The sequence below is a fragment of the Ursus arctos genome, unplaced genomic scaffold, assembly GCF_023065955.2.
Source record: "Ursus arctos isolate Adak ecotype North America unplaced genomic scaffold, UrsArc2.0 scaffold_34, whole genome shotgun sequence".
Classification (NCBI taxonomy): Eukaryota; Metazoa; Chordata; class Mammalia; order Carnivora; family Ursidae; genus Ursus; species Ursus arctos.
Window position 1 is genome coordinate 25969862 of NW_026623030.1, and position 24612 is coordinate 25994473.

The 24612-nt window shown below is 56.7% G+C and overlaps 1 protein-coding gene across 10 annotated transcripts in view; it reads right to left on the reverse strand.

Moving 5' to 3' along the window:
* The window catches only part of NCOR2 (nuclear receptor corepressor 2), a 368100-nt gene that overhangs the window by 134501 nt on the left and 208987 nt on the right, over positions 1-24612 (reverse strand). For all 10 annotated transcript variants that reach the window (XM_057305998.1, XM_057306005.1, XM_057306004.1 and 7 more), the window contains 3 exons: positions 15471-15684; positions 7493-7620; positions 5720-5897 (listed from right to left, as the gene is read on the reverse strand). In XM_057305998.1, the coding sequence (XP_057161981.1) occupies positions 5720-5897; positions 7493-7620; positions 15471-15575 (411 nt within the window). In that variant the 5' untranslated portion in view covers positions 15576-15684. The remainder of the gene's footprint in view (positions 1-5719; positions 5898-7492; positions 7621-15470; positions 15685-24612) is intronic.

The window sequence follows — 24612 nt, forward strand, 5'->3', positions numbered from 1 at the left end:
AGTAGGTACGGGCAGTGGGGGAGAGGCTTTCACTCTCTTCTTTTTATGGACCAGTATTTTTCTGCTTTTCCTTCTTCGAGGAAAGGATTACTCTTTGTGTAATAAAGCTGTTTTCAAAATTGGGTTAAACACACAAGGGAATCCTTCATTGGGCTATGCGTCGACACTTTCATGCCAGCTGGGGTTTACTGAGCACCCAAGCTGTGCTGGGAGCACCCTGGGGAGGAGGTTACAGAAACAAAACAAAACCCAGTCCTTGCCTCTGGAGCACTCACGTGCAAGGCCCCAGGTTCAGATTGTAGCCCACTTCGCCACCTCCCAGCACTATGACCACTAGCACCTCAGGGACCCACTCCCTGCCTCGGCTTCCTCATCTGTACAATGGGATGATCCCCACCTCCCAGGCTGCTGAGAGGCTGGAACGAGCTAACGTGCACAAAGAGCTCAGCTCAGAGCGTGGCATACTGTAAGTGCCTCCTGAGTGGGGGCTGGGATTGTCCTGCCCCCAAACCTGGGCTCCAGGCCTGGTGGCCGGCACAGGCAGAACCCAGCCCACGCCCGAGCTGTCCTCAAGGCCACGCCAGCAGCTGCTGGCAGAGGAGGCCCCGGGGAGGAGCTCCAGGCCGTCGTCTCCCCACCCCCATGGCAGCTGCACCCAGAGGACAGAGGACACATTATTCCCTGGGACAACTGCAGCCCCAGGGGCTGCCAAGTGCTCCCCATCTCAGGACTATCAGAGGCTGTGCCGTCGTGCATCCACCCCTCCCCTACACACAGACCCTCGCAAGGTCCACATGGCCCAAGGTTCTTGGGATGTCACTGGGTTTGCCTTCTGCCCTTGTTTCCTTCTGAGACGTGGGCAGCGCTGGCATGGGGACTTAGGCTTTCCATGCTCAGAACACTCGGGAGGGGCGCCTGAGTGGCTCAGTCAGTAAAGCGCCTGCCTTCGGCTCAGGTCATGGTCCTGGAGTCCCAGGATCCAGTGGCCCATTAGGCTCCCGGCTCAGCGGGGAATCTGCTTCTCTCTCTGCCCTTCCCCCCGCTCGCTCTCCCTCCCTCCCTTCCCCCCCCAAATAAATAAATAAAATCTAAAAAAAACCCATCAGGGGAAATACAGAAAAGGCCCCAAGTCCTCAACCAGGTGGCCTCCACACTGCTCAGGCTGCGTCCACAGAGAGGCCCCAGAAATCAAACCTCCTTGCACAGCCCATCCCCGTCCTCAGCAAACCCTACCGACCAGACTCCCACAGCAGCCCTACGGGGGCTGCCACTTTGTCCCCACTGCACAGACAAGGAAACTGGGAACGTGGAGGCACATGTCCGGCAAGGATTTAACCCCGCGGCTAGCAAAGGCCAAGTGGCAAAATAGTTCAGTTTTGTATTTTGGACTCTGTCCAACTACTCACCCACCACTGCATTGGCAAAGCAGCCACAGGACGCAAATGAATGAACATGGCCAATAAAACTTTATTCACAAAAACAGGCTGAGCACTAAGTTTCGAGCTTGCCAAGTTTGCCAACCTCTACCCTTTGCAATTCACGAGTCTTCACTGAGATAACTGTCACAAATACCCTGCGAAGGAGGAATACTGTTTATCCCATCTCCCCGATGAAGAAAATAAGACCCGGTAGGGTTCAGTGACGTGCCTGCGCTCACCAGCCACGTGCAATGGAGCCCTGGCTTGGAGGGTACAAGACGCTGAGGCTGGGCCTCAGTCAGACTGCAGAGGTGGGCAGACCACGAGACCAGGCTACAGGGCGTCCCACAGCAGCAACAGGGTCCAGACCATGCATTTATTCATCCCAAAGAACTGCATGGCTGCGCAGAAGAGCAAGATCTCTTCCAGGGTCCAGGACCCCCTGAAATGAGTGGCGAGACTCTGCAGAAGAAACATTCCCTGGAAAAATACTCGGTGAGCTTGGGACCCTAACTACTCCCCAACAGGAAGGCCCAGCTGGTGAACACGGGAGCACGGGCACCTGACCCCACACACACCACACCAGAATCGGCTCGTGTGCTCTGACACCTGAGGGCCTTTGCACAAGCCATCTCCTCTGCCCACAACACCCGACTCCACCTTTGCACCAGCTGAAATCAGACTCGCCTTCCCCTGCCACCTCCCCCAGCCCGGGATCTGCCGCTTCCTCCGTGCATCCGGGGCGCGTGGCTGGTCTCTCCCTGCAGACTCAGTCATTTCTCAGGGATCTGGAGACAAAACGTGTGGGGTGGAGTGGGCCCTGGAGCCCAGCAGCATTACCTGCTGTAAGAAACATCTCCCCTCCCCTCTCTGATCTTCCAGCAGGACCAAGAAGGAAGATAAACAGAACCCCCACCCAGGAAGAGTTCTCGAAAGCAACACTAGCAAAAACAAAATTCCATCCCAAAGCTGGCAGGGTCAGCGCGAGGCTTAGATGAAGCAATTGGCAACTGCTGGGAACCACTAGAAAAGTTGCTGGAAATTTTTCCTTAAATTCTTGATGGGTAAGACCCATCTTCTTCAATGGGTTCTTGTCACTTGAGATTCAGGCTTAGCTTTTATTCTCACCAAAACCGCACAAGTGAGTCCATCCATGGCCAAACAGACAAATAAAATGTGGATCATCATATACTGGGCCACGATTTGGCCATAACAAGGAAGGAAGAAGTTCTGATCCGTGCCACACCGTGGACGAGCCTTAAGAACATGATGCCGAGCGAAAGACAGACAGAAAAGGCCACATATTATGGGATTCCGTTTCTAGGAAACATTTAGAACAGGCAAATCCAGAAAGACGGAAAGTAGATTGGTGGCTGCCGGGGGCTGGGGAGGAAGGAATGAGGAGTGACTGCTAATGGGTGTGGGGTCCCCTCTCAGGGTGTGAGAATGTTCTGGAACTAGTAGAAGCGGTGGCTGGCCAGCACTGTGAAGGTACTAAATGAACTGAACTGTTCACTTTCACATGGTTAATTTCAGGTTATGTGAATTTTACCTCGACCTAAAAAGATGACGCACACCCAGGGGCAAAGGGCGCTTTCTCCGTAACTGAGTTTTCCAGGAATGGGACCAAGGGAGCCTGGCTACTGGGCCTCCAGATGGTTCTCCCAATGGCTGCTGGCCTTCACTTCAGCCCAAAGCCACAGGAGCAAAACAACAAACCCATACCCAGTCGGTCGCCAGGTAGCAATTGGCACCATTTTCCCCATCAGATGCCCTAGGTGTACAATTCAGGCCAACACAGAAGAGAAAACCCATTACACAAAATTAAAGACACAGAGGCAACAAAAGCCCTGTGGCCAGGGAGGTCCTCCACGTCCCAGCTTCAGGCAGGGGCAGAGCCGGCCTCAGGCACTCACAGTGCACTCTGGAGTCACAATGAGGGGTTCTAGGACGGACAAGGCCCCCACGCACAGGCAAGAAGAGAAACAGCTATGGCTGGAAATGTGGAGATGGAGGGAAAGCTCTCCCTTTATGCTGGCCTTGAACATGGAAAGAGGAAGGCCTGGAGTCACAAAATGCCTTCTTGTCAACACACCAAGACCACACAGAAGATGGCAGACCCAAGAGAGGGACAGAGATGGGAACCTGGTGATATCATGTCACCTGGATCGAGCTGTGCCTGAAGTCCACAAACCCTGGATTCCAGTTACATGAGCCAGGACTCATTCTTAAATTAGTCTGACATGGGTTTTCTGTCCCTTTCAGCCAACAGAGGCCCAACAGACAAAGGGACTTTCAGAAACGGTTCTATGTATGATGACTCTACACTCACCTAAAACAAAGTCTGATGAATTCCAAAGGAAGCCTGATACCACAAAACTCCAGAGGCTCAAGGGCAGGAAGCATTATAAAACAGAACACTTTTATAAGAAAAAGGAACACAGCTGGTGTTGGGGGGCAGGTCAGGGCTGTAAAAAAAAATCCCACTGAATTCCTGTCTCATGCATCCAGCTAAATTCCACAAAGCAGACGCAAAAAACATCTGAGCACTTTCAGAGCTGTGCTCTCCCCTGGCTTCTTCCCTTGCCCAAAATCTGCTCAAACTTTCCAAATGCTCTTATTAGCAAGCAGCCTGGAGCAATTACAGTACTTGGTCCAGGCAGGCCCCAATACTGGGCCCATTACTCCCCTGACCCCCAGGGTCCAGGAAGAGAAGACAGAGACACAGAGACAGACAGAAACGGACACAAAGACTAAGACTCCCCAGGGAGCTGCAAGAAGAGGGACAAACAGAAGCTCACAGAGCCACTGCAAGGCACAGAGACCCTTAGAAGAACCCAAAGGCCCGAAGGCTCTGAGCCACTATTCCAGAGGCCGGTATGGGTGAGCAGCAGAGGCCTGATGGGGGCTGGCCAGAGACAACTGTCGGCCTGTTCTTTAGGCAGAACTGGACAGGAGCAGGGGGCACAACCCACTGGGGGCTCCAGTCCCTAGGGAGGAAATCAAAGCTGCCTGGCATGGCCCTTGGCCTGGCCACTGACATGGTCCTACACCCCTTCACACATATGCCACTCGCCTATCATCCAAGACCCGCTTAGGGAAATAGCTTTCCTAATGGCAACATCCCTCCCAGGAAACTGAGCAGTCAGGAAGCAAGGGGGAGGGCACAAACTCAGGTGCCAATGGGGGGACAGAAGGCACTGGGAGGAGGGAGGCGGATGGCCCGCTAGGGGGACCAGAGGGGAAGCCCACGGCAGGACAGCTAGGTGGCTTCAGTGGCCACTTCCCAGGGATGGTGGACGAGTGGCTTTCTCCCTCAGGCTGGGGCCCCGCTATAAGTATGCTCTGTGATCACACTTCACGGGGCTAGAAGATGCAACAGAATGATGCCCACACTTGGCACGCTACCTGGCACGATGACTTAATGTTAACGTACCATCATCACCACCACCACGGGATACCCCTTCTGTGCCAGCCCCCCAGTAAAGCACCTGCCTTGGCCAGAAATCCCACCATTAAATCCTGTCCAGCATCAGGCAGAGAAGAGGACCCAGAAGGCCCAAGTGGGCCACTTCCACTGCCCAGCCTGGCTCCCACTCCCATCAGTGCTGCAGTAAGAGGAGCACTGACCTCACCCAGCAGCTGGGAAGCTGTTAATGAGCTAACATGTGTCCCCACGGTTGTGAAGAAGCTGAATGGAAATACTCAGTACGGGCAGAGGTGACCTCCATCACTCAGCCGGCCAAGGATGAGCATGTCACCGGGCCCCAGTCCCTGTCCCATCCCCAGCAGTGACAGTACAACAGCTTCAGGGGCACCTGGGTGACTGGCTGGGATCCCTCCATTAGCATCTCCGTCAGCTTCCTCTGTGCAAAATGGACACCAAAGAAGCTTCCAGCCTCAACTGTCCTGAGATTTACTGAAATAACAGAAGAACCTCCCACAGCAGCTGCCACAGGCGCTTAAGCTATGCACATTCTCCCCCTACCATCTCGGATCAACTCTGCATTTTAAAGAGGAGTCAAGTGAAGGAGCTCTTTACAGCACAGGCCGCATGGTGGCCCCGCAGGCCAGACACACCAAGGTAGGTCCCTCTCCAGCCAAGAAGTGGCCTGCAGAGCCGATCTTGGCCCAGGCCCAGCCTCTGCCCAGCCCTGGGGCACCATGCACTCAGTCCCCCCCTCCCAGCCTCTTGCCAACGTTGTGCCCCAGCCCAGCACGCCCACCCCTCACCTTGCACCCAGTCCAATCACAGAAGAAAACCCAGATCTTCTGGAGTTCCGTCTGGGGCCAGGCCTTACCTTGGACAGGTCCTCAGAGCCCCCAGGCTGGCCCGCAGCCAGCAGGGGTGAGGGCCGCAGCAGGGGGTCGGGCAGCAGCTCCAGGCGAGGGCGCTTGCTCTCAATGAACTCCATCTCTGACTTGCCCAGCTCGGGCAGGTATGAGTGGGTCTCGGGTCGCAGGTGAAGCTCCTGGGACCTACAGGAGGCAAGGACACAGGGCATCGCATCTACTGCCCTCCGCTGAGCATCTGCTGGGCGCCAGCCCCTCTTAGACCCCGAGAGAGAAGTGCCCATCTGTGGAAGGGCACACGGCGAGGCAGGACTCAATCACAGACCTGTCTTCCTGCGAGTCAGCGTTCACTATGTTTACAGGAAGAGGATGTACTGGTGATCCCCCACTCCCTCGTCACCACGCGCGGCCCACGACCAGCAGCCCACCTGGAGCTGGTTACAAACGCAGAGCCTGGAGTCCCACCGCAGACCTACTGAGTCAGACTCTGCACGGAAACAAGAACCCCGGCTGATTCATGTGCACAGCCAAATCCGAAAAGCCTTGTGGGTCCAACACAGATGATAACACACACAATGACGTCGTCTGCACATCACTCGCCCAGGGCAGACATCACTAGCCAACCACGGTGCTCTGGCTGCTGAATGTGGCCTTGCCCCCTCAACTCAGCCAGGCTGCCTGGGGCAGAGACAGGAGCTGTCCAGCCTACTCACTCCCGACTGGCTCTCCTTAACCGGCTCCCCAGTATGCAGAGGACAAAATGGCCCAGAGAGGGCATGCCTTGCCTAAGCACACACAGCAGAGCCAGGACTCCCAGACTCTACCTCCAGCTCTTGCCCTTTACCAGACAGCCTGAACACTGCCCGCCCCTGCTGAAATGCTTTCCAAGTTCGTGCCCTCCCTGAACACTCCAAGCACATTCTCCCCTCTGGACCTTTGCACGTGCTGTTCCCTCTGCCTGGAGTGCCCTTACCCAGCTCTCTGGATGACCAGCTACATATTGGACAAGCACCCCTCCTCTGAGAGGCCTTTCCTGACACCCCAGCCGGAGATGTAATACCAACCCCACCCTGCATGTAATGAACAGGTCACGTCCCTCCTTCTGGAGTGATCTTGTGTGGTGTTTGTGGTGTATCTCCCCTGCTAGACTGCAGGCTCCCTGAAGGCTGGGCCGTCTACCTGGATCCCCACTGTGTGCCCACAGCCTAGAATGGGCCAGCATGTGCCAGATGGCAGGACTCATTATTAGCAGTTAGTACTGTTATGATCTCTGGCATCTTGGGTCCCTGCTCTGACCTCAGTCCTCCCCTCACTGGGGTCCCCATCCTGCTGCACTGGCTCCTGTCCTCCCACCTGGATTTAAGGAAAGGCAGGCCTTTCTGCAACAGGCAGATACCAGCAACGGGCACACACCTTGTCTGGTAGCTGAGGGACAGAACAGGCTGCAGAGGAAAGGAGAGGACAAAGGGAGGGAAGGAGAGGGGCTCCCTGTGGGCACCCTGGTGCAGACATGTCCCTCACAACCAGCACCCCAGCCCTGTTCCTCCACATCTTGATGGTCAACCCCTCCTGCCTCGGCACACACCCAGAGACCACTGATGGCCCGTGGTGGGAAGTCAGAAGGCGGGCCCCAGGACAAAGGCCCCAGGACAAAGGCGAGCACAGTCCAACCACCCCCATTTCACAGCACGCCAGCTCCTGCTCCAGCACAGCTCTCCATTCCCCGACAAGAGAAATGAGGCCGCGGCTCCGAGCTAGGCGATGTACAAGCTTCTCCTCACCTTTCATTCCCAGGCTGAAATTCGGAGAGCAGGGAGGGCCTCCTCCTCTGGGGCTGGATGATGGAGCCAGGCGACAGGTGTGAGGTGTAGTCACGGGGGTGGTGCTGGTACTCAAGCAGCCCGACGTCCTGCGACGAGAGGCCCAGGAAGTGAGTGAGTGAAGACAGCCCACTGCACAGTCACAGGCACAGGGGGCAGAGTCACATGCTCCCTGCCCAGTGCTCGCTTCTGCGCTGGGCCATGGGCCACGTCCACACGCGGCTCCGGAGGCCCAGAGTGGCCAGAGGGCGTGCCCGGGGTCGATCGCCAGCTGACCTGCACCCTGTGGTGCACAGCCTCGGTCCCTCACTCCCCGCCACCCCGGCACCCACAGCGCTCTGCGATTACGCCCTCTTTCTAGAGGAGACCGCCAAGCCCGCGCGTCAGCAGACAGCTGCATAAGCCACAACTTGCGTGTCTACCAACTGGGCACTAAGGGAGCAGGGTGTGTGCACAAGACACCACCAGCACCGGACGGCCTGGGAGGCTCCAAGGCCAGTTTCCAGGACAAGGCGCCGCCTTGGGCTTCCCGCGTCTGGTCTGCGATAGGAAAAGCCACACACGTGTCACATACAGAAGCACAGATCAAAGTCAGAAGGAAACTGCAGGCAAAACCCTCCTTCTTCAGGAAAATGCCACCTGGTGTCCGTGACTCTCTGGGGAAGACTAAACGTTAACAAATTAGATGGACCCTGATTGTCAACTGCATCCAGATTTGAAACACATTAAAAGGCTTTTTTTAAAAAAGGACAGAGGAGCACCCGCGTGGCTCTGGCAGTTAAGTGTCCGGCTCTTGATTTTGACTCAGGTCATGATCTCAGGGTTCCGAAATCAAGCCCCGTGAGGGACGCTGCGCTCAGCGGGGAGCCTACTTGAGATTCTCCCCCTCTCCCTATGCCCCTCCTCCAACTCATGCTCTCTCACTGTCTCTCAAATAAATAAATCCTTAAAAAATTTTTAAAGGGTAGAAACAAGTCTTTCAAAAGAGAAAACAGGACTGGCTTCCCACTGTACCAACCCAAATCGATTAACTCTGTCTGCCTAGAACGCTCAGTTCTACTGTGTGCGGCAGTCAGTTAGTGATGTCTGACACAGGTGAGGCTTGGGGAGGCTGGTACCGTGTGTGACTTATATTCTTCTTGGCACCTCTCCTCGTTCTTCCTATTTTCCATAAAATCTAGTCATTCTTCTGTTGTCTGTTTTTTTTTTCTTTTAAGCGGTTATTTCTGTAAAGTGGTCAGATGGTATCAGGCAGGTGTGCTGGGAACGTATGTGTTTCAGACCTCCCAAACCAAGTGTGGAACAGACTGGGAGGCCAATGTCTACAGCAGATGAGTAAATGGAATGAACATGGACCCCGTCAACTTCAGAGGCTGGAAACACTGAGGAAGCCCGACGTGAGATAAAGCTGCAAGGCGCCTCAGGCTGGAGCGGGCTGTCCAATACTCAAGCCCTCCGACACTTGTTTCCTCATCTTTGAAGTGGGTGCCTGACCGGGAAGAAGGCCTCTGTGCCTCCTACCACTCACCCCCTCCCTTAACTCTCCAAAGGACTGCCCCCAAGATGAAGGGCAGCTTCCAGAAGGCAGAGAAGGGCTCGGCCTCCCCCTGCCCTGTGAGGACGTCTAGTACAAGGCACCCGGTGCTCGTGCAGGGCGGCAGGCGGGAAGGACAAGGAGAAGAAGGGCCTCGAGGGAGGGAGTGCAGGCCTCTGGGATCACGCTGGCAAGGCTGCCAGGCAAAGATCTCGCGCACACGTACAGAGGTGTGAGAAGGAATCAGCAGGCTTTGCAGTCTGCCAGGAGGGAAGATTTTCTCCACCCGGCTCTTTCGCACAAAAGCAAAATGAGCAAAGCGGCAGAGAGACAGACAATCCAATCCCTCGGGAGGGCCGCAGCAAGACAGTGCTGATAACTGCCAGCGGAGGCGGGAAGAGGCACACGGGGCCTTTGGGGCGGGGGGAGCAGCAGAGAGGCCACTTCACGAGCTTTCTAGCCTCCGTTTCCCAGTTTAGGAGGTAAGCGGGATATGCTTGTTTGCAAAGTCCCTCCAAGCAGCATCTCAGGGGCCATCTGCAGGGTCCTCACTAAACTCCACCCCAGGGCCTGAAGCTGGTCCCCAGGGCTGAGCCCAGGGCCCCCCAAGGGTGTGTGGAAGCTCCACAGGAAGGCAAGAATTGAGAAGACCCCCAGAGACAGACTGACCCAAAGAGGGGCTCACTGTAGTCACATGAGACTGGATCCATCAGGCACGTGAGCTACGAGCCTCCCAGCCACATCTCTGAGCGGGAACACTCTACGTGAGTTAACAAAGTAGTAAGAACACCCAACGTACGTAAATGCCTGTGTCCGCCTGCACTGGAAGTTTTAAATGTACTAATTAATTTAATCCCTACAGCAACACCATGAGGTGGGTATCGTGCACAGTCCCACACAAACATGAAAAATCAGGTACAGAGAAGTTAAGTGACTTGCCCAGGTCACACAGCAGGGAAGGGAGGTTCTGAGACACAAGACTGGGCCAAGCTGGCTTCCTGCTGGGGGGCAGGGAGGAGCAGGGGGCTGGTCCTGAACCAACCCCACACGGTGACCGCAGCAAACCAGACTTCGGGAGAAGAGGCCTCCCCTGCCCTCACCAGGTGCTTCCAAAGCTGCTGCTCAGAAAATCAGGGGAGGAAAAATGTCTCTGGGTGAGACCCCCACTCGCCTCTGCTGGCTTCTACCCAGCCGTGGTGCCTCTGACACTGGGAATTGGGGCTTGCCGATAAATTATGCCCCTAAAAGTCCCGGGAAGGTAACATGGGGCTGGAAAAGCAACTTAGCCAGGAGGGAACCCCATCTGGCACGTCCCTACCTAGATCCTGTGGGGCAACAAGGACAGAGGGGCTGGGGCATCTGAGCCTCAGGTCAAATCCAAGCTGGGTCTGGATTCTGGGAGATGTTTGAAGGAGAGGCTGGGAGGAGGATTTTCTTTGCAGCTGTGCTAGGAGGAGGGGTGCTCCTCACTGGCCCCTGGGATACGGCTTCTCACCCCAGAAGGGATTGGGGAAACACCTAGAGCTATATGTGGCAGGGAAAGGACTCATAGGTCCTTCCTGGAAGAGTGGGGCTATGATCAAGACACCTCAGGGCCTTTGCATGCACTGATCCCTCTGCCTGGAACATTCTTTAGCCACATTTCCCCATGCCTGGCCCTCTAGTTCCCTCCAGGTTCTGACTCCAATGTCAGCTTCTCAGTGAGGCCTCCTTCCCTAGTCCTGGCTTCAGTTAGAACCCCTGCAACCTCAGCCATCTCTCCCTCCTCCTTCCCTGCTCATTGTTCCCCCGTGAGAACACGGCTGCCTAAGGCAGGGATGCTTCTGGTTTGCTCACAGCTCCGTTCCCAGGGCCTACAAAAGTAGGTACATGAGGTGCCTAATAAATACTAAATGAATGAGTAAAGCTCCCAGCATGGGGGCACCCAAGAGGCCTCCTCAGGAGGCCAAACACCACCCCCCCACACCTGTCAAAGCCATCCCCAAGCACCTAGAACCGAGATGGAGGAAGGGCCACACAGGTGAGGGAGAGAAACCACACGCAGCGCTCAGGACACGGGCAGAGCTCCGATACTCCACTCCCCACCCCCAGCTGCCTACGTGTGTCCCCAGCTGCCTACGTGTGTCCGCATCTCCCTCTGGCCCAGGCAGGCTCCTGGGTCTCTGACCCTCAAGCCAGAGCAGCGCTACTCCACATGAGGCCCATGATGCTGCTGGCTTGTGACGAGGTGGATACAGAAGACACGTGCGTTTGTGCAACAGCCCGCATGCGCACTGCCAGCCTTGGCCACAACCAGTCCCCGCATCCAAGAGCTGGGGCACACACGGTAAGCCCACGGGCCGGCTTGGGGCAAACGGCAAGTCAGACAGATGGATCCTTCCCACGAAGAGTCTGACAAGCACCGATCCAGGGCAAGAGTCAGAAACGGGGCCCAAGGCCAAAGCCAGGCTCGGTGCTTGGCTATCCCTTTGCATCTTGGCGAGCTGCTTTCAAGCCACGAGGGCAGCAGAGCTGAGCAGTTGTGACACAGACCAAACGGCCTGAAAAGCCTGCAACAGTTGCAGAGAAGGTTTGCTGACCTCTCCTCTAGAGGAAGAGCCCACAGGCAACGTGGAAAAAGATATTCATCCAAAGTTGTTGTTGTAATAATAGCGTCATCATCGAAATCACCATCATTATGACCTGATATCAGTGTGCGCTAATTCTGTCTGGCACTGTGTGAAGACCACCGCCCAAGTCAGCTAATCTGAACCTCAGAATCCTATAATTACCTTGCTCAAGTAATGGGGAAACTGAGGCATGAGGTGGTAAAGCTTGTCCAAAATTCCACAGCTAGGATATCATTAAGGCAGATTATGAATGCAAGCAGTCTGGCTCCAGAGCCTGTGCTCTTAACTACCCTTCTACACTCAGGCACAGAGAGGTTAAATAACTTGCCCAAGGCCACACAGCAGAAAGGGGTAGCGCTGGATGTCAGACTTTGAACCTTTTGACTTTAACACAGTCCTTCAGCACAAGGACTACAAGAACTCAGGGAAGTTCAGATGGTCCTGGCAGACTCGGAGGAGAAGTCCATAGAAAGCCTGATAAGAGGCAAGGCGGGGGGGATGTTGGAACCCTCCATCCTGGGAGACCCTCAGGAAAAGATGTGGGGTCCTGATTCTTTGAGGGAAGCCAAGGCCACAGAGGTGGAGAGAGCAGGGCACAGAGGGATTCCGAGGGTAGAGCAGGTGGTCTTCAACAAGCAATGTGCACTGTGCCGAAGCTGGTGTCCGACTCAGAGGGGCTGAGCACGTGTCTAAAGCGGTCAGGGGAATGGTGGGCTTCCCAAAGCCTTGGGGTCCAGGCCTCTGCCTGCAAGCACGCCTAGAATTATGCCTTCCATTTGCACCATGAGCCAGCAGGCTCCAGCCTGGAGGTGGTGGGCCAGCAGACGGGACAATTCTCACTGCCCCTCAGAGTTCAGGGTCCTGCAGCCCCAAAGACAGAGAGGCCCTCCTTGGGGCTCCTGTCACCCTGCCAGGAGGAAAGAGGACTACCGAATGCTTGCTGCATGCAGACCCTGCCCTGAGCACCTTGCAAACATCCTCCACTGAGGCCCACACCCACAACCCCATACGGCAAATAAGAAAACTGAGGCTGCCCCACGGGCTAAGTGAGCGGCCCAGTGTCGCTCAGGAGGTTGGAAGGAACAGAGAGTCAAAGCCACATCTGGAATCTATGGACTCCAAGGGGGACTGGCCATCCACGCAGCCCTGGGCCCAGAGCACATTGAAAGAGATCTCTGGACCCAGGAGGTGCGATCCCTGAAGGTAACCTTTTAGGAGTGTGTGTGGGAGAGGACTGAGCCCCAGGAAGGTCACAGGTCACCAGGCTCAGGCCCCTCCCCTTCCTCCCACTTCCTGCCTTAGCTGCTATGCTAGGAGCCAGACACTGGGCTCCTGCCTAGCTCTTGGATGGGGCATTTATCTCCCTGTGCCTTGACTTCCCCTTTCTTCCACCCTCTGTCTTCTAGACTCAAAAAAAAGGGAGGCATCTCACAAACCCCGCCTGTAAAATGGTCTGATGGGAAGTGGTTAGAGGGCATGGGGCTACAGTGGGGAGGAACCTTCAGATTACAGACACAATGGTGACCTCCCACCAGCTAAGGGCAAGTGGCTCCAGCTGGGAGACATGCCCAGGACAGCCAAGATCCCCCACAATCCTCAGGGTGCCCAGGATTCTACCTTTCAGGTGACAAAGAGGGCTGAGCCACCCTAGCACAAGGCAGGGTGGTCAGGGATTGGGGCCCCACGGCTGCCACCACACACAGGACAGGAACGCCCCACCCCACAGCTGCCCCATGGCCCCGCTCACCCCTGGCCTCAGCCTCCTGCCTGGAGTGGGTGGTGACTGCTGGGTCCTGTCCAGCCATATCCTGCGTCACTGATAGCCCAGCGGGGGAAGAACAGGAGATGTCATGGGTCAGCCAGTGACCCCAAACAACCGGGAGAGGTCCCAGCTGAGGCAAAGGGCAGGAGGGAAGGCGGGAGAGCAGGGGCTATAAGGACTGGAGGACCTCCCAAGGCTGTGCCCGCAGGGAAGGGGGTGGGAGAGGGGTGAGAACCCAGCAGGAGGGAACAAGAGAGAAGCCAGAGGCATCCGCCAGTGGTCCTCAGGAGAGGCAGCCCCTCCAGGCGGCTGCAGTAACAGTGACAGTAACGAGAAATGATAACAAATGGACACATCGGGCAGAGTGTACACCATAAGCACTCATCCAGCCTTACATTTAATCCCCACGAGAATCTAGGAGACAGGTGCTCTTAACACCCCGTTTTATGAATAGAAAACTGAAGCTCTGGAGGGGTAAGCCACTGGGCCTGTTTCCTCACCTACCAAACGTTCCTCACCTACAGACAGAGAGCATACGAGACCCACTCCGGGGTGATTCCAAGCAGCAAGTGCAGCTGTCCCCACAGAAGGCTCTGAACAGAACATCTGTCCTGCCATAGGTGCTCAATAAATGAGAGGCCACAGTTCTGTTGTTGCTGCCGGTGATCACAGTGAAGGTCTCAACACTACATGATAATAACTCGCCCCCAGGAGCATACTCCTTGGCCCTGGGCACACAGTAGGTGCCCAATAAACAGAGAGAACAGTGACCGGGGTTCACAACCCTGAAGCTGAAGTGGACGGTCTCCCAGCAGTGATCTCACCCGAGGCCTGTGGTTCCATCTTCTGGCCTCAGTCCCCTCATCTGCAAAATGGGATAATAATGCAAGCTGCTCTTTCGTTGGGCTGTTTGTCAGAATCTGAAGACTCTACGCAGGGGCAAGTTCTTGCAACAGGACTCCATAATGGCCCAGCTGGCTCTGTAAAGCATCCGGGAAGCCCAAATTCTCAAGAGGCCGCTACGTCTGGGACACCCTCGCGCTGGGCCAGTGGGTTCACACGCTGATGGAAATGCCCTCCCACACCACTTCCTCTCTTCTCATGAGGAGGAACCACGCCAAGCAGTACACATGCACGCATGCGCGCGCACACACACATACACACATACACACACACACACACACACACACACACACCAGCAGAGCCAACCTCTCCCCCAGCTACAACCGCAAGGCCCCACATTCCTCACTGTGCTGCCAGTTGGTTGACTGGGGAGGCCCAAGACCCTAAGAGCCCTCTGGCAAGAACCAAGGTCATGGTACCCAGTAGGTACTCAATAAATGCCAAAAGAGCAGAACCAAAGGCCCATCCTCACAGCCACACCATGCAGCTGAGGTGAAGGCACGAAATGGAGCCACTGCGAGGGGCGACAGGCAGAGCAGGGTGCAGCTTGGGAAAGCTGATCGAGGGCACACACGTGTGCAGGCCGGCACATGAGAACACTTCTGCCTTCCCCTAGGTAGGTCATCCCCGAGAGATGGGGCGGCTCCTCGGGGAACAGAACCAACACCCCAGATCCCCAAATCAGGGCTGCAGACACGACATGAGCTTTATCATCTCGGAGCCCCGAGCATCACCACAGTGAACGAGCTCCGGGGCCAGGGATCAGGGAGGCAAGGGGCTGTCAGCAATGGCCCCCCCAAAGCAAGAAGGGGTCCAGGGAAGGCTGGCCACCAGGGAAGTATAGAACAGGTGCTCCATGTTTGTACAAAAATTCCACTGCTGCCTCTGAAAGACCGAGATCCCAGCTCATCCCAGCCCCAGTCTCCATCTTCCCAGCTTTAAAGTGGGAGCTAAGAGATTTTACCGGAAGTTCCAGATGCCAGTGGTCTCTGCCGTGGCACCCACTTCCCCTCGGGGGACACAGTGAGCCCTGGCCGGATACCACTGGAGACACACCAGCCCTCATGGGGACTAGGTGAGAAAACAAGGCCCCAAAGGTGGCCCCGGGGAACAGACACACCCGTTACTTACCGTGTGCGGCCGGGCGATCTGCACAGGGTAGGAAATGCCGTGGGGCGGGTAGCGGGGCTCAGTGGCCCTCCACGTCTGCGCCACAGGCTGCGTGGATCCCGACATGGCGGTGAGTGTCCGGGGCTCTTGGGCCCCAATAATCTCCCTCTCAGCGGCCACCAAGGTTAAAAACCAGTCCTTGTCATCTGCTCGTGGGCCTGCCTGTCACAGGCACCTGAGAGAAAACCAGAAAAGAAACAAGATCAGCCACAGGGCCATGGCCCCTCCGGGAACTCTGGTGGGGCTCCCTAGTCGTTCTTTTCGTCCCTGAGGAAGCGCAAGCACACAGGTCCTTCTTCCTCCATGACACCGGGGTGCTTCCTGCCCACTGATAGCAAGAGATGCAACGGACATTTGAGGGACTCCTGAGCCACAGACCAGGCCAGCAGCTGCCACAGGAGCCACATCAGGGAACACCATGCCCCCACCCACAACCAAGGCCCTCACTCAGCAGGCACAGAAACCCCAGCTCTGCGGGGGCACTGCCCCCCACCAGATGACTCCCAAGCCCCCTTAACTCACCTGACCTCACCCCCATGGAACCTCCACTCTGAGAGTACTGCCCCCCACCAGATGGCTCCCAAGCCCCCTCAGCCCACCAGACCTCAGCCAGTGGAACCCCGACTCTGTGGATGCTGCTTCTCCCCTCTCCAAAGAGTCCCAAGCCCTCCTGGCCCACCCCTCACCCCACGGAACCCCAACTCTATGGGTGCTGCCCCTTCCCCTCCAAGGGTCCCAAACCCTGTTGACCCACCCGACCTCACCCCATGACCTCTGCAGATTTCTGAGTCACCAAGGCAAAGTTCTCCGAAAGCACCCAGTTCAGGCAGGCTGCTGGGGGCCTGTCCTAAGAGGCACACATGAGTGTCCTGGGCCGTGGTGGCCAGGTTCAGCTCCAGCAGGACAAAGGTCACAGTGTGACCCCGCAGGCCTGCCTGGGCCTTCCCGCGACCCTGTGCATGAGCAGAGCTGGGAGTAAGGGGATTGCGCAGGGGTGGGGGGCACGGTGGGGAAAGAGCTAAGGATGGACAAGAGCCAGCGAGGCCCCAAATGGCTGCTGGGGGGCAGGTAAACCATGCCTTCTGCCCCGGTCTAGGCTGGAAACAATCTCGAGCAACAGTCTAATATCTTTATAGGTGGGGAAACTGGAGCTCAGGAAGAAGAAAGGACTCAAGTCGAGGGAGCGAGGAGGCCCTTAGACAGAAGCTGCCTTTGCCCGGAAATCTCTGGGGGCCTCCTTCCTGCCTAGGATCCCCCCCTCTCCCTCTCCATCAGCCTGCCCGCAGTTCCTACTTGCTCCACTGCCCAAGCCCGGAGCGAGAGCCCAGGGGCACGGCCCAGGCCTCCTCCACACTCCACCCTCAGCAGCCACTTAGAAAAGGGGTGTCCCTCAGGCCCCGCCACGTGCAGCCCTCATCCCCCAGCTAAGGAAAACCCAAGATGGTGCAGAGGCCCCGCCCCTGGATGCTCCCGCGTGCTGGGGAGGTCTGGGGTTGCAGCTCCCGATCTGGTAAATAGAACGTACTCCCTGCTCCCTGTAACCTCACGGCGTCTCTCATCGCCCTGCCCTGCTGCTGACGACTGTCCTCCTCCAAGGGGGCGGACGCCTGGATCCTCCACTAGTGATCTGCCTGGTGGCGGGGTGGGGGGTGGGGGCGTCTAATGTGAAAGAATGCTGGGAGGGAGGGCAGAGATCCCAGTGGTCAGAGGAGGGAGACCCCTGTCTGGGGGCCTACCTGCGTCCCACTTCCCACCCCCATCTTCCGCTGCTGTAGACTCAGCAAGTACTTTCCCGGAACCATGCTCCCTCTCCGGGCTCCAGAAGTGGTCATGTGATCCAGGCCTGGCCAATCAGATTCCTGCATCCCCTGGGCCAGGGATTGGTTCAGGGATGGGCATGTGACCCAAAGTAGGCCAATGAGAAGCAGTCTTGAGACTTTTGCTGGGGGGGAAGCAGAAGGGGTGGCTCCGCTTGGGACTAAGCTGGGAAGATGAAAGCCTGCAGCTCTGGGGGCCACCTCATGGCAGGTGCCTGTCCAACAATGACACCAACCGGCCGGAACGCAGAGCTGCAGGTGTAGAGAGCACAGTTGGGTCCTGATGACTGCCATGCCTGAAGGCAATCGAAGCCTGCTCATTCGTTTAGGAGAACTGAGAAGTTCCCCGTGTGTTTTGCTTTGCCAGCCCAACCTGGGTTCCTGTCACTTGCTACCAAAAGTTCTGACTCGCCCAGGGAAGAAAGGAGTCACAGACCAATGCACCTGCAAGCACCTCAGGAAGTTGCCCACGTGGGCTTTTCCCAGCCAACAGGATGTACCGTGTAATTCTTATGAGCTGGTGTCACTATCACTAGAACCGTCTCTGTAGTAGCTCTAGCCCAGTGATAGTGATGCCCTGATGCAGAAGAGGGGAAAGAGCTGCCCCTGCCCGTTACCACCAAGGGCAATGCAGCATCTGTCCTGCAGCCCAGAGACAAGAAACTGGCCTTGGCAGAGGGGCAGGTGTGGCCACTGCTGCTGGACCCTGTTCCAGAATTCCCATTGATTCAGTTCATCTCCAAGCCCAGGGAACCCCGGTCATACAATGCAGCGATGCAGATTTTAGTCTGCTCTCTGTCTGGGCTTTCAGCAGTTGCCCCCTCTCTCTGAGGAGATGAGGCCAGCACTTCGGTGGGAGAGATGCTCACACTGTTTGCCTTCCTCCAGGAGCACCACAGGCAACTTCCAAACCGCTATCTGATTCTGCACTGCAGAAGGCGGCAGAGAAGTCTGATTTACCCTCAGCTTTCCTGACTTCCTTTGCCTAACAAAACACCGACTGGAGAAGGCAGGCCTCTGCCAGATGCTCACGCGTGCAGTGCACGTGGGCTCCAGAAGCCAGGGAGGTGACACCTTTCCAAACCAGCCCTGGAGAATCCTCGGCGGCATTCCCACCCTCCTCACACCAAGGCCAGAGTCTGGCTGGCTTCCCACTCCCTCAAGACTCACGGTGTGTCCACCGCCAAGCTTGGGGGGCTTCAGCCATCAATAAACAGGTCACCCCAGCAGCTCCCTGGCCCAGTGTCCTCACACACAGGTTGTCCCCAAAGCCAGGGGACTCTGAGTGCCTCCTTCATTCACCACGAGCTTATTTAATAAACCCAATTTCCATCCCTCCCAACCTCAGTCACATTTATTGCCAGCTCAAAAAAAAAAAAAAAAAAAGTTTTTTTTTTTTAGGAAAACATTTTGGCGGTTCCTCCAAAAGTTAAACATAGAATTACCAAATGACCCAGCAATTCCACTCCTGGGCACATACCCAAAAGAACAGAAAACTGGGACTCAAACAAACACATGTATACGAACGTTCACAGCAGCATTATTCACAACAGCCAAAAGGTGGAAACCGCCCAAAAGTCCATCAACAGATGAATGGATAAACAAACTGTGGTCCATCCACACAGTGGAACACGATTTGGTCACAAAAAGAAATAAGTCACTGACACAGGCCACACCACGGATGAACCTTGAAAAAGTCACGCTAAGTGAAAGCAGCCGGTCACAAAGGGCCAGATCGTGCCTGAGTCCACTTACAGGAAGTATCCAGAATAGGCAGACCCACAGAGACAGAAAACAGACCGGAGGCTTGCAGGGCTGAGGGGGTGGGCAGGGACTGCTAACGACCACCAGGCTCGCCACGCAGTGAGGGAAATGTGTTAAAATTAGGTAAGCGTAGTATTTGCCTAACATTGTGAATGGAAAGATAAATTTAAGCACTGACTTCAGCAAGGTTTGAATGCGAACAACAAGAAGAAATAGGACGCTCCTTCATCAAAGACAGGGAAAGAGGAGACGAGGGAGCCCCACAGGACGGCAGGAGGGTACCCTGGATCTGGGGTGGGCTGGAAGGCGTTCTGAAGGCGAACCGAGACTGCAACAGGTATAGGACACGGCAGCCCCAATAACCACTGTGGGGCTGGTGGCTTTGGGGCCAGGAAAGGGTGGTGGGCACCCATTTATTTACAGAAGCTTTGGGGTCCCCACTGCAAGCTGAGCCCCAAGTGAGTGAATGAGGCAGGGCCCAGCCACAGAGTGTCCTGGTGCCCTGGCAGGGTGCCGCGGGGGCAGACAAACAGCAAACTGTGAGCTCAGAGAAGGAGGCTCAGTCTACCCCAGCCTCGGGAGGGCAAGGGGGCATTGGGGAGCATTTCCCAGAGCGGGCACAAGACAGTCAGGGGGAGTCGGGTGGAGGCCGCCATCCAAACGGGAGCCCAGAGGTGAGACCAGGCACTGTGTGCTTGAGAAACTCATTGAGTGGGCACAAGGCAGGGAGGGCAAACAGTCACTCAAGGCTCACGGGCCACGGCAAGGATGGATTCTGTTCTAAGGGCCCTGAGGAGCCACGGACAGTGGCTGGGGAAATAAAGGGTCAGTGTGTTTTCCAAGCAGGCAATGCAGAGAGTCAGGAGACCCAGGGGCTACTGCGGACATCCAAGCCAGAGAGGATGCTGGTGGGACTTAGAGCAGCAGCAACAGAGAAAGAGAAGCAGGCACAGGCAGGACAGTCGGGATGGAGCTCACCCAGAGGCAGGGACCCTTTGTCCCTTCCTCAGGCAGGATGTCTCACACCTTGGAGTCTGTTTCTTCAGCTACGTATCACGAGCCCTGCTCCACTGGCCTGCTGGGAGGACAGCATGCTTCCGAAGGGCTGCCATCACACCTGGTAAACAGCAGGTGCTCAATGAGGCAAACTCAGCAAGGTCAGGGCTCCAAGGAGAAAAGACGGCACTCAGGCAAGGTTAAGAACTTGCTGAGCCAGGTGGCGTGGGATGCTTCCGAGCCCCAGGGCCCCAGATGGGGCACCAGAGGCCCACCCACGCCTTACACATCCAAGCCACAAACCTCGGCACCAGGGCCACTAAGCCAGCCAGGGGAGGGCCAAGAACGCCAGGGCTGCCCACGCCAAGGGATCCCGTGCACGGTCAGGAATGGGGCTCCCCATGAATGGCGCACGGTGGGGGCTCCCCACAAACAGCGCAGGGGCTCCAGTGTGGCCCTCTACCACACCTGCCCCAGGGGCGGCACCCCGCAAGAGCCACTCAGCGGCCCACAAGAGAGCCCCACAATCCTAACCTCACATCCCTTGTTCCGTCCAGGCATGGCTTTGGAGAAGCTTCCAAATCCGCAGGAGGAAGCTAGCTCGCTGCTGTGGGGTTCGTCTGCCTTGCTCTCTGCTGCATCCCTGCAGCCACTCAGTGGGCCTGGCACACAGCAGGTGCTCAACAAGGGAACCTTGGGGCACCTGGGTGGCGCAGTCATTAAGCGTCTGCCTTCAGCTCAGAGCGTGATCCCAGCGTTCTGGGATCGAGCCCCACATCAGGCTCCTCCACTAGGAGACTGCTTTTTCCTCTCCCACTCCCCCTGCTTGTGTTCCCTCTCTCGCTGGCTGTCTCTGTCAAATAAATAAATAAAATCTTTAAAAACAAAACAAAACAAAACAAAAAACAAGGGAACCTGTCCAGGCAAGCGCCAGTAACACCAGGTGAGGCCAGAGCCTCCTGCCCCCACATTCCTCTCCAGCCCCAGGCAGGATCCCGAGGCCCCACCGAGCCACATTCCATAGATTTTCTGTGTCGTGTGCGGCCTGCTTCAGCTCTGGGGAGGGTGGAGTTACAGCAGGCTGGGGTTGGGATGTCTCAGAGACTTGGGGGGATGTGGGAGGGAGGGGTGCTCGTTAAGGTGCCAAGACTGCTGAAATGTGCCTGGGAGCCTTCAGACCTGAGCCCAGCCTTTGGAGATGATGAAAGGCCAGCTGTCTGCGCCGCACAAGCCCGAAACTTTCCCGTAACGAATGGGCACCGACATCGGAACTTACAGCAGGTGGGGGAGCCTCAGAGCTAACACTCAGCTATCACCCCGAGAGAAGCCCTCAGCACGTGCACACACAGGCACGCTCATCAGAACCCTCTGGGGTGCCAGAACAAGCCACGGGTCCCACGCAGGGGGCGTGGTCTCTTGTACCCCCACCCGCACCCCCCAAGTCTCCGAGATAGCCCAGCCCCAGGCTGGAGAGACACTGACGCGCCAGGAACCCCGTGGCCCCCTCGCTGCTGCTCTTCAGCATCTAGAAGGGCGTGTGACCGTTCAGCAGCTACCTGACCAACGTCTGCTTTCCTTCACTGCTGAACCCCCTGCGAGTGCCTAGCACATGGCGGGTATGCTAGGTTCCTGGGACGGTGGTCAACAAACGACCACACACTGGATGGTTGAAAACAACCGAAATGCATCCTCTCACTGTTCAGGAGGCCACAAGTCCCAAATCAAGGTGCAGGCAGGCGCGTTCCCCCCAGAAGCTCCGAGATCCTTCCTGCCTCCTCCAGCTGCTAGTGGCCCTGCTAGGCATCACCTGGCCCCGTCCCTCGTGTCTGTGTGTCCTTTCCTCTGATAAGGACCCCAGTCATCGGATTCCAGACCCCACCCTCATCCAGTATGACCCCATCTTAACTAATGACATCTGCAAAGACCCTCTTTCCAAATACGATCACATTCCCAGACTCTGGGTGGACATGAACTTGGGGGGTGGGGGGGGTGTCCTATTTAGCCCAATACAGTAGGTGTTCAATAAACACGTGTTTTGTTCGCTGCTATAATGCAGAGCCTGGCCCAGTGCCTGGCACACAGTGGGCATCTCACAATTATCTGCCACACAGCCTGGCCCCCAGAGAACGGACAGCCAGAGCTGCAGGGGGACGTGCGTGCGGACACTGTTCTGGGATGTGAGGTTAAGATGTGGCGGAAACACCAGCCAGAACGAAGCCGACTGTTTCCACCTTGAGTTTCTAGTTTCTGGCGTGCTGTAAAAATGGAGGGCTGGCCAAGTATCTGCTGCCACCTTCCGCAGGGCCTCCTGGCGCAGAGCGGACGCCCGGGATCCGGCTCTCCGCTAAGCCCCGAGACACAGAAAGCCCCATGGAAGGCGGCCCCAGGGAGCCCGGAGAAACCTGCACGGCCCCCGAGGGCGGGGGGTGAAGGCAGAGTCCCTGCCCCCTGCCCCAGCAGCTCACCACCGTCAAACACAGTTCCAGCAACCTTCGTGGGCAGGTACCGAGATGCAGTAGCCAGAAAAAGACCCCAAATCCCTGCCCTCGCTGAGCTGCCATTCTAACGAGCAAGACAGGAGCCATGATAGGAATGCTAGAAGGTGTTTGTGGCATGGAGAAAAAGAGAAGCATGAGGAGAGCAGACAGCAGACACAGGGTGGCGGGGGGGGGGGGGGTGTAACAAGACAGCTTCACCAGAAAGAGTCTTTAAGCAAAGATGGGGAGGCGGAGAGAAAGGGGAAAAGGGAAGCATGCAGATGTCTGGGGAAGCTGTTCCAGGCAGAGGGACCAGACAGTGCAAAGGCCCAGAGGTGGAGAAGGAACAGCAGGGAGGCCTGGATGGTAAGACTGGAGTGAGCCAGGGCCCCATGAGTTCACACAGGCCTTTACTCTGAGCAAGAAAGGAAGGTGCCACCCCTCTGGGCAGCAGGGATGTTCGAGGTCTCCTCTATCAGGCCTGTCCCTGGTGCCCCTGTGTTAAAGGAAATTTCCGCTGTGCCCCCCATCAGGGAGTAATGGGCCTGGGACCTCTGTGCATCGTATGCAGGTAAAAGGACCAGCTCACCTGGAATCTTAATACTACTAAAGCCACCATTAGGGTCCCACAGAAAACAGGCCCCTGCCTGCCCTCCCAAATAGGCAGGCCCAGCAGCAATGACACTGACCCAGCAGAGAGCTCACTGGGCTCCCAAGGAGGAGCCAGGAGCCCAACCAAGGCTTGCTCACGGCTCTGTGCAAAGAGCAGCAGCCCTGAGTGGCCCGGGGTCACCATACTCGGAACTCAGGAGTACTATCTGCCCACTCCCAAACTGAGGCCAGCCAAGATAAACCTACTCCAAATGGGTCTCTGCCCCATTCTGGCCAGTCGGGGAATGATTTGAGCATCTCTGATGTGCAGACACTGTGCCAGGCACTGGGGTCACGGCAGTGGACCAGCTGGACAAAAAGTGCTGCCAACCAGAGCTGACACCCAATTGACAGGCCTGTCCCAACAGAGAAAGCACGTCCTCACCGAGGTACTCAACAGAGGATGGATGGAGGGGGAAGGAGGGGCAGGTGGACGGATGGATGAAGGAGGGAGGGAGGAAGGGGAGGAGATGGATGGATGGATGGATGGATGGATGGACAGACGTGACAGACAAATCAGCAGATGGACATCGACTGAACTGTCCCACTGTCCACGGTGTTCTGGGTCTCTTTTTAAAGCAACCCCCAGAGCCAACATACTTTTATTCCACTAATACTCCCACATGAGGCTCCCCACCAGCCACGGCTGGGGACACACATGGGCACCATCACCCCCGTGAACCCCCAAACCTGAACTGCCCCCCAAGCCCCCTCCAGTCCCAAACTCCAGAATCAGAACAGGGAGAGACAGATCCATGGAAAGCTCAACACCCACAGAAGAGTCCGCAAAATGAGGGCTACGGCTCAAGTAGCCTCCGCTTCTTAAAATACAAGGGGTGGGGCAGGGGAGGCAAGTTAACAATGATGGTGGCAATGTCAGTCGCTGGGCAGGTGCTATCACTCTTCCCATTTTGCAGATGAGCAAACTGAGGCTGGGCCCCACCAAATAAATGGCAGAACAAGTCGCCAGAGCAAGGAGGGTATGCAGGACTGGGGAGACCCTCACCCGAACACAGAGAAGACAGAGAGCTTCCTGAGGGAGGGGTGGGCTGGGCCTCGCAGGTTCTGGACGAGGGAGGAGGGGGCTGCCCTCACTCAACACCCTCTTCCTGCAGGCGGGGAAACTGAGGCCCCAAAAAAGGTAGGCATGCAGCAGGCTGGTGCTGCATGGCCGGACTCTGCCCTCCTCGGCTGGATCCCACAGCCCACACGGTCCAGGCATCTGGCAAAGTGGGCAGGGTGGCCTGAGCACAGCCCACCTCAGACACTCCAGGGGAACACCACCCAGGGCCACGGGGACAAAAGCTCCAGGTCCACAAGCATGACCAGGTAGCAGGACAGAGCCCCGGACCGGCCATAGCCTGCACCAACCTTCCACAGAAAACCAGAGGCCGGTAC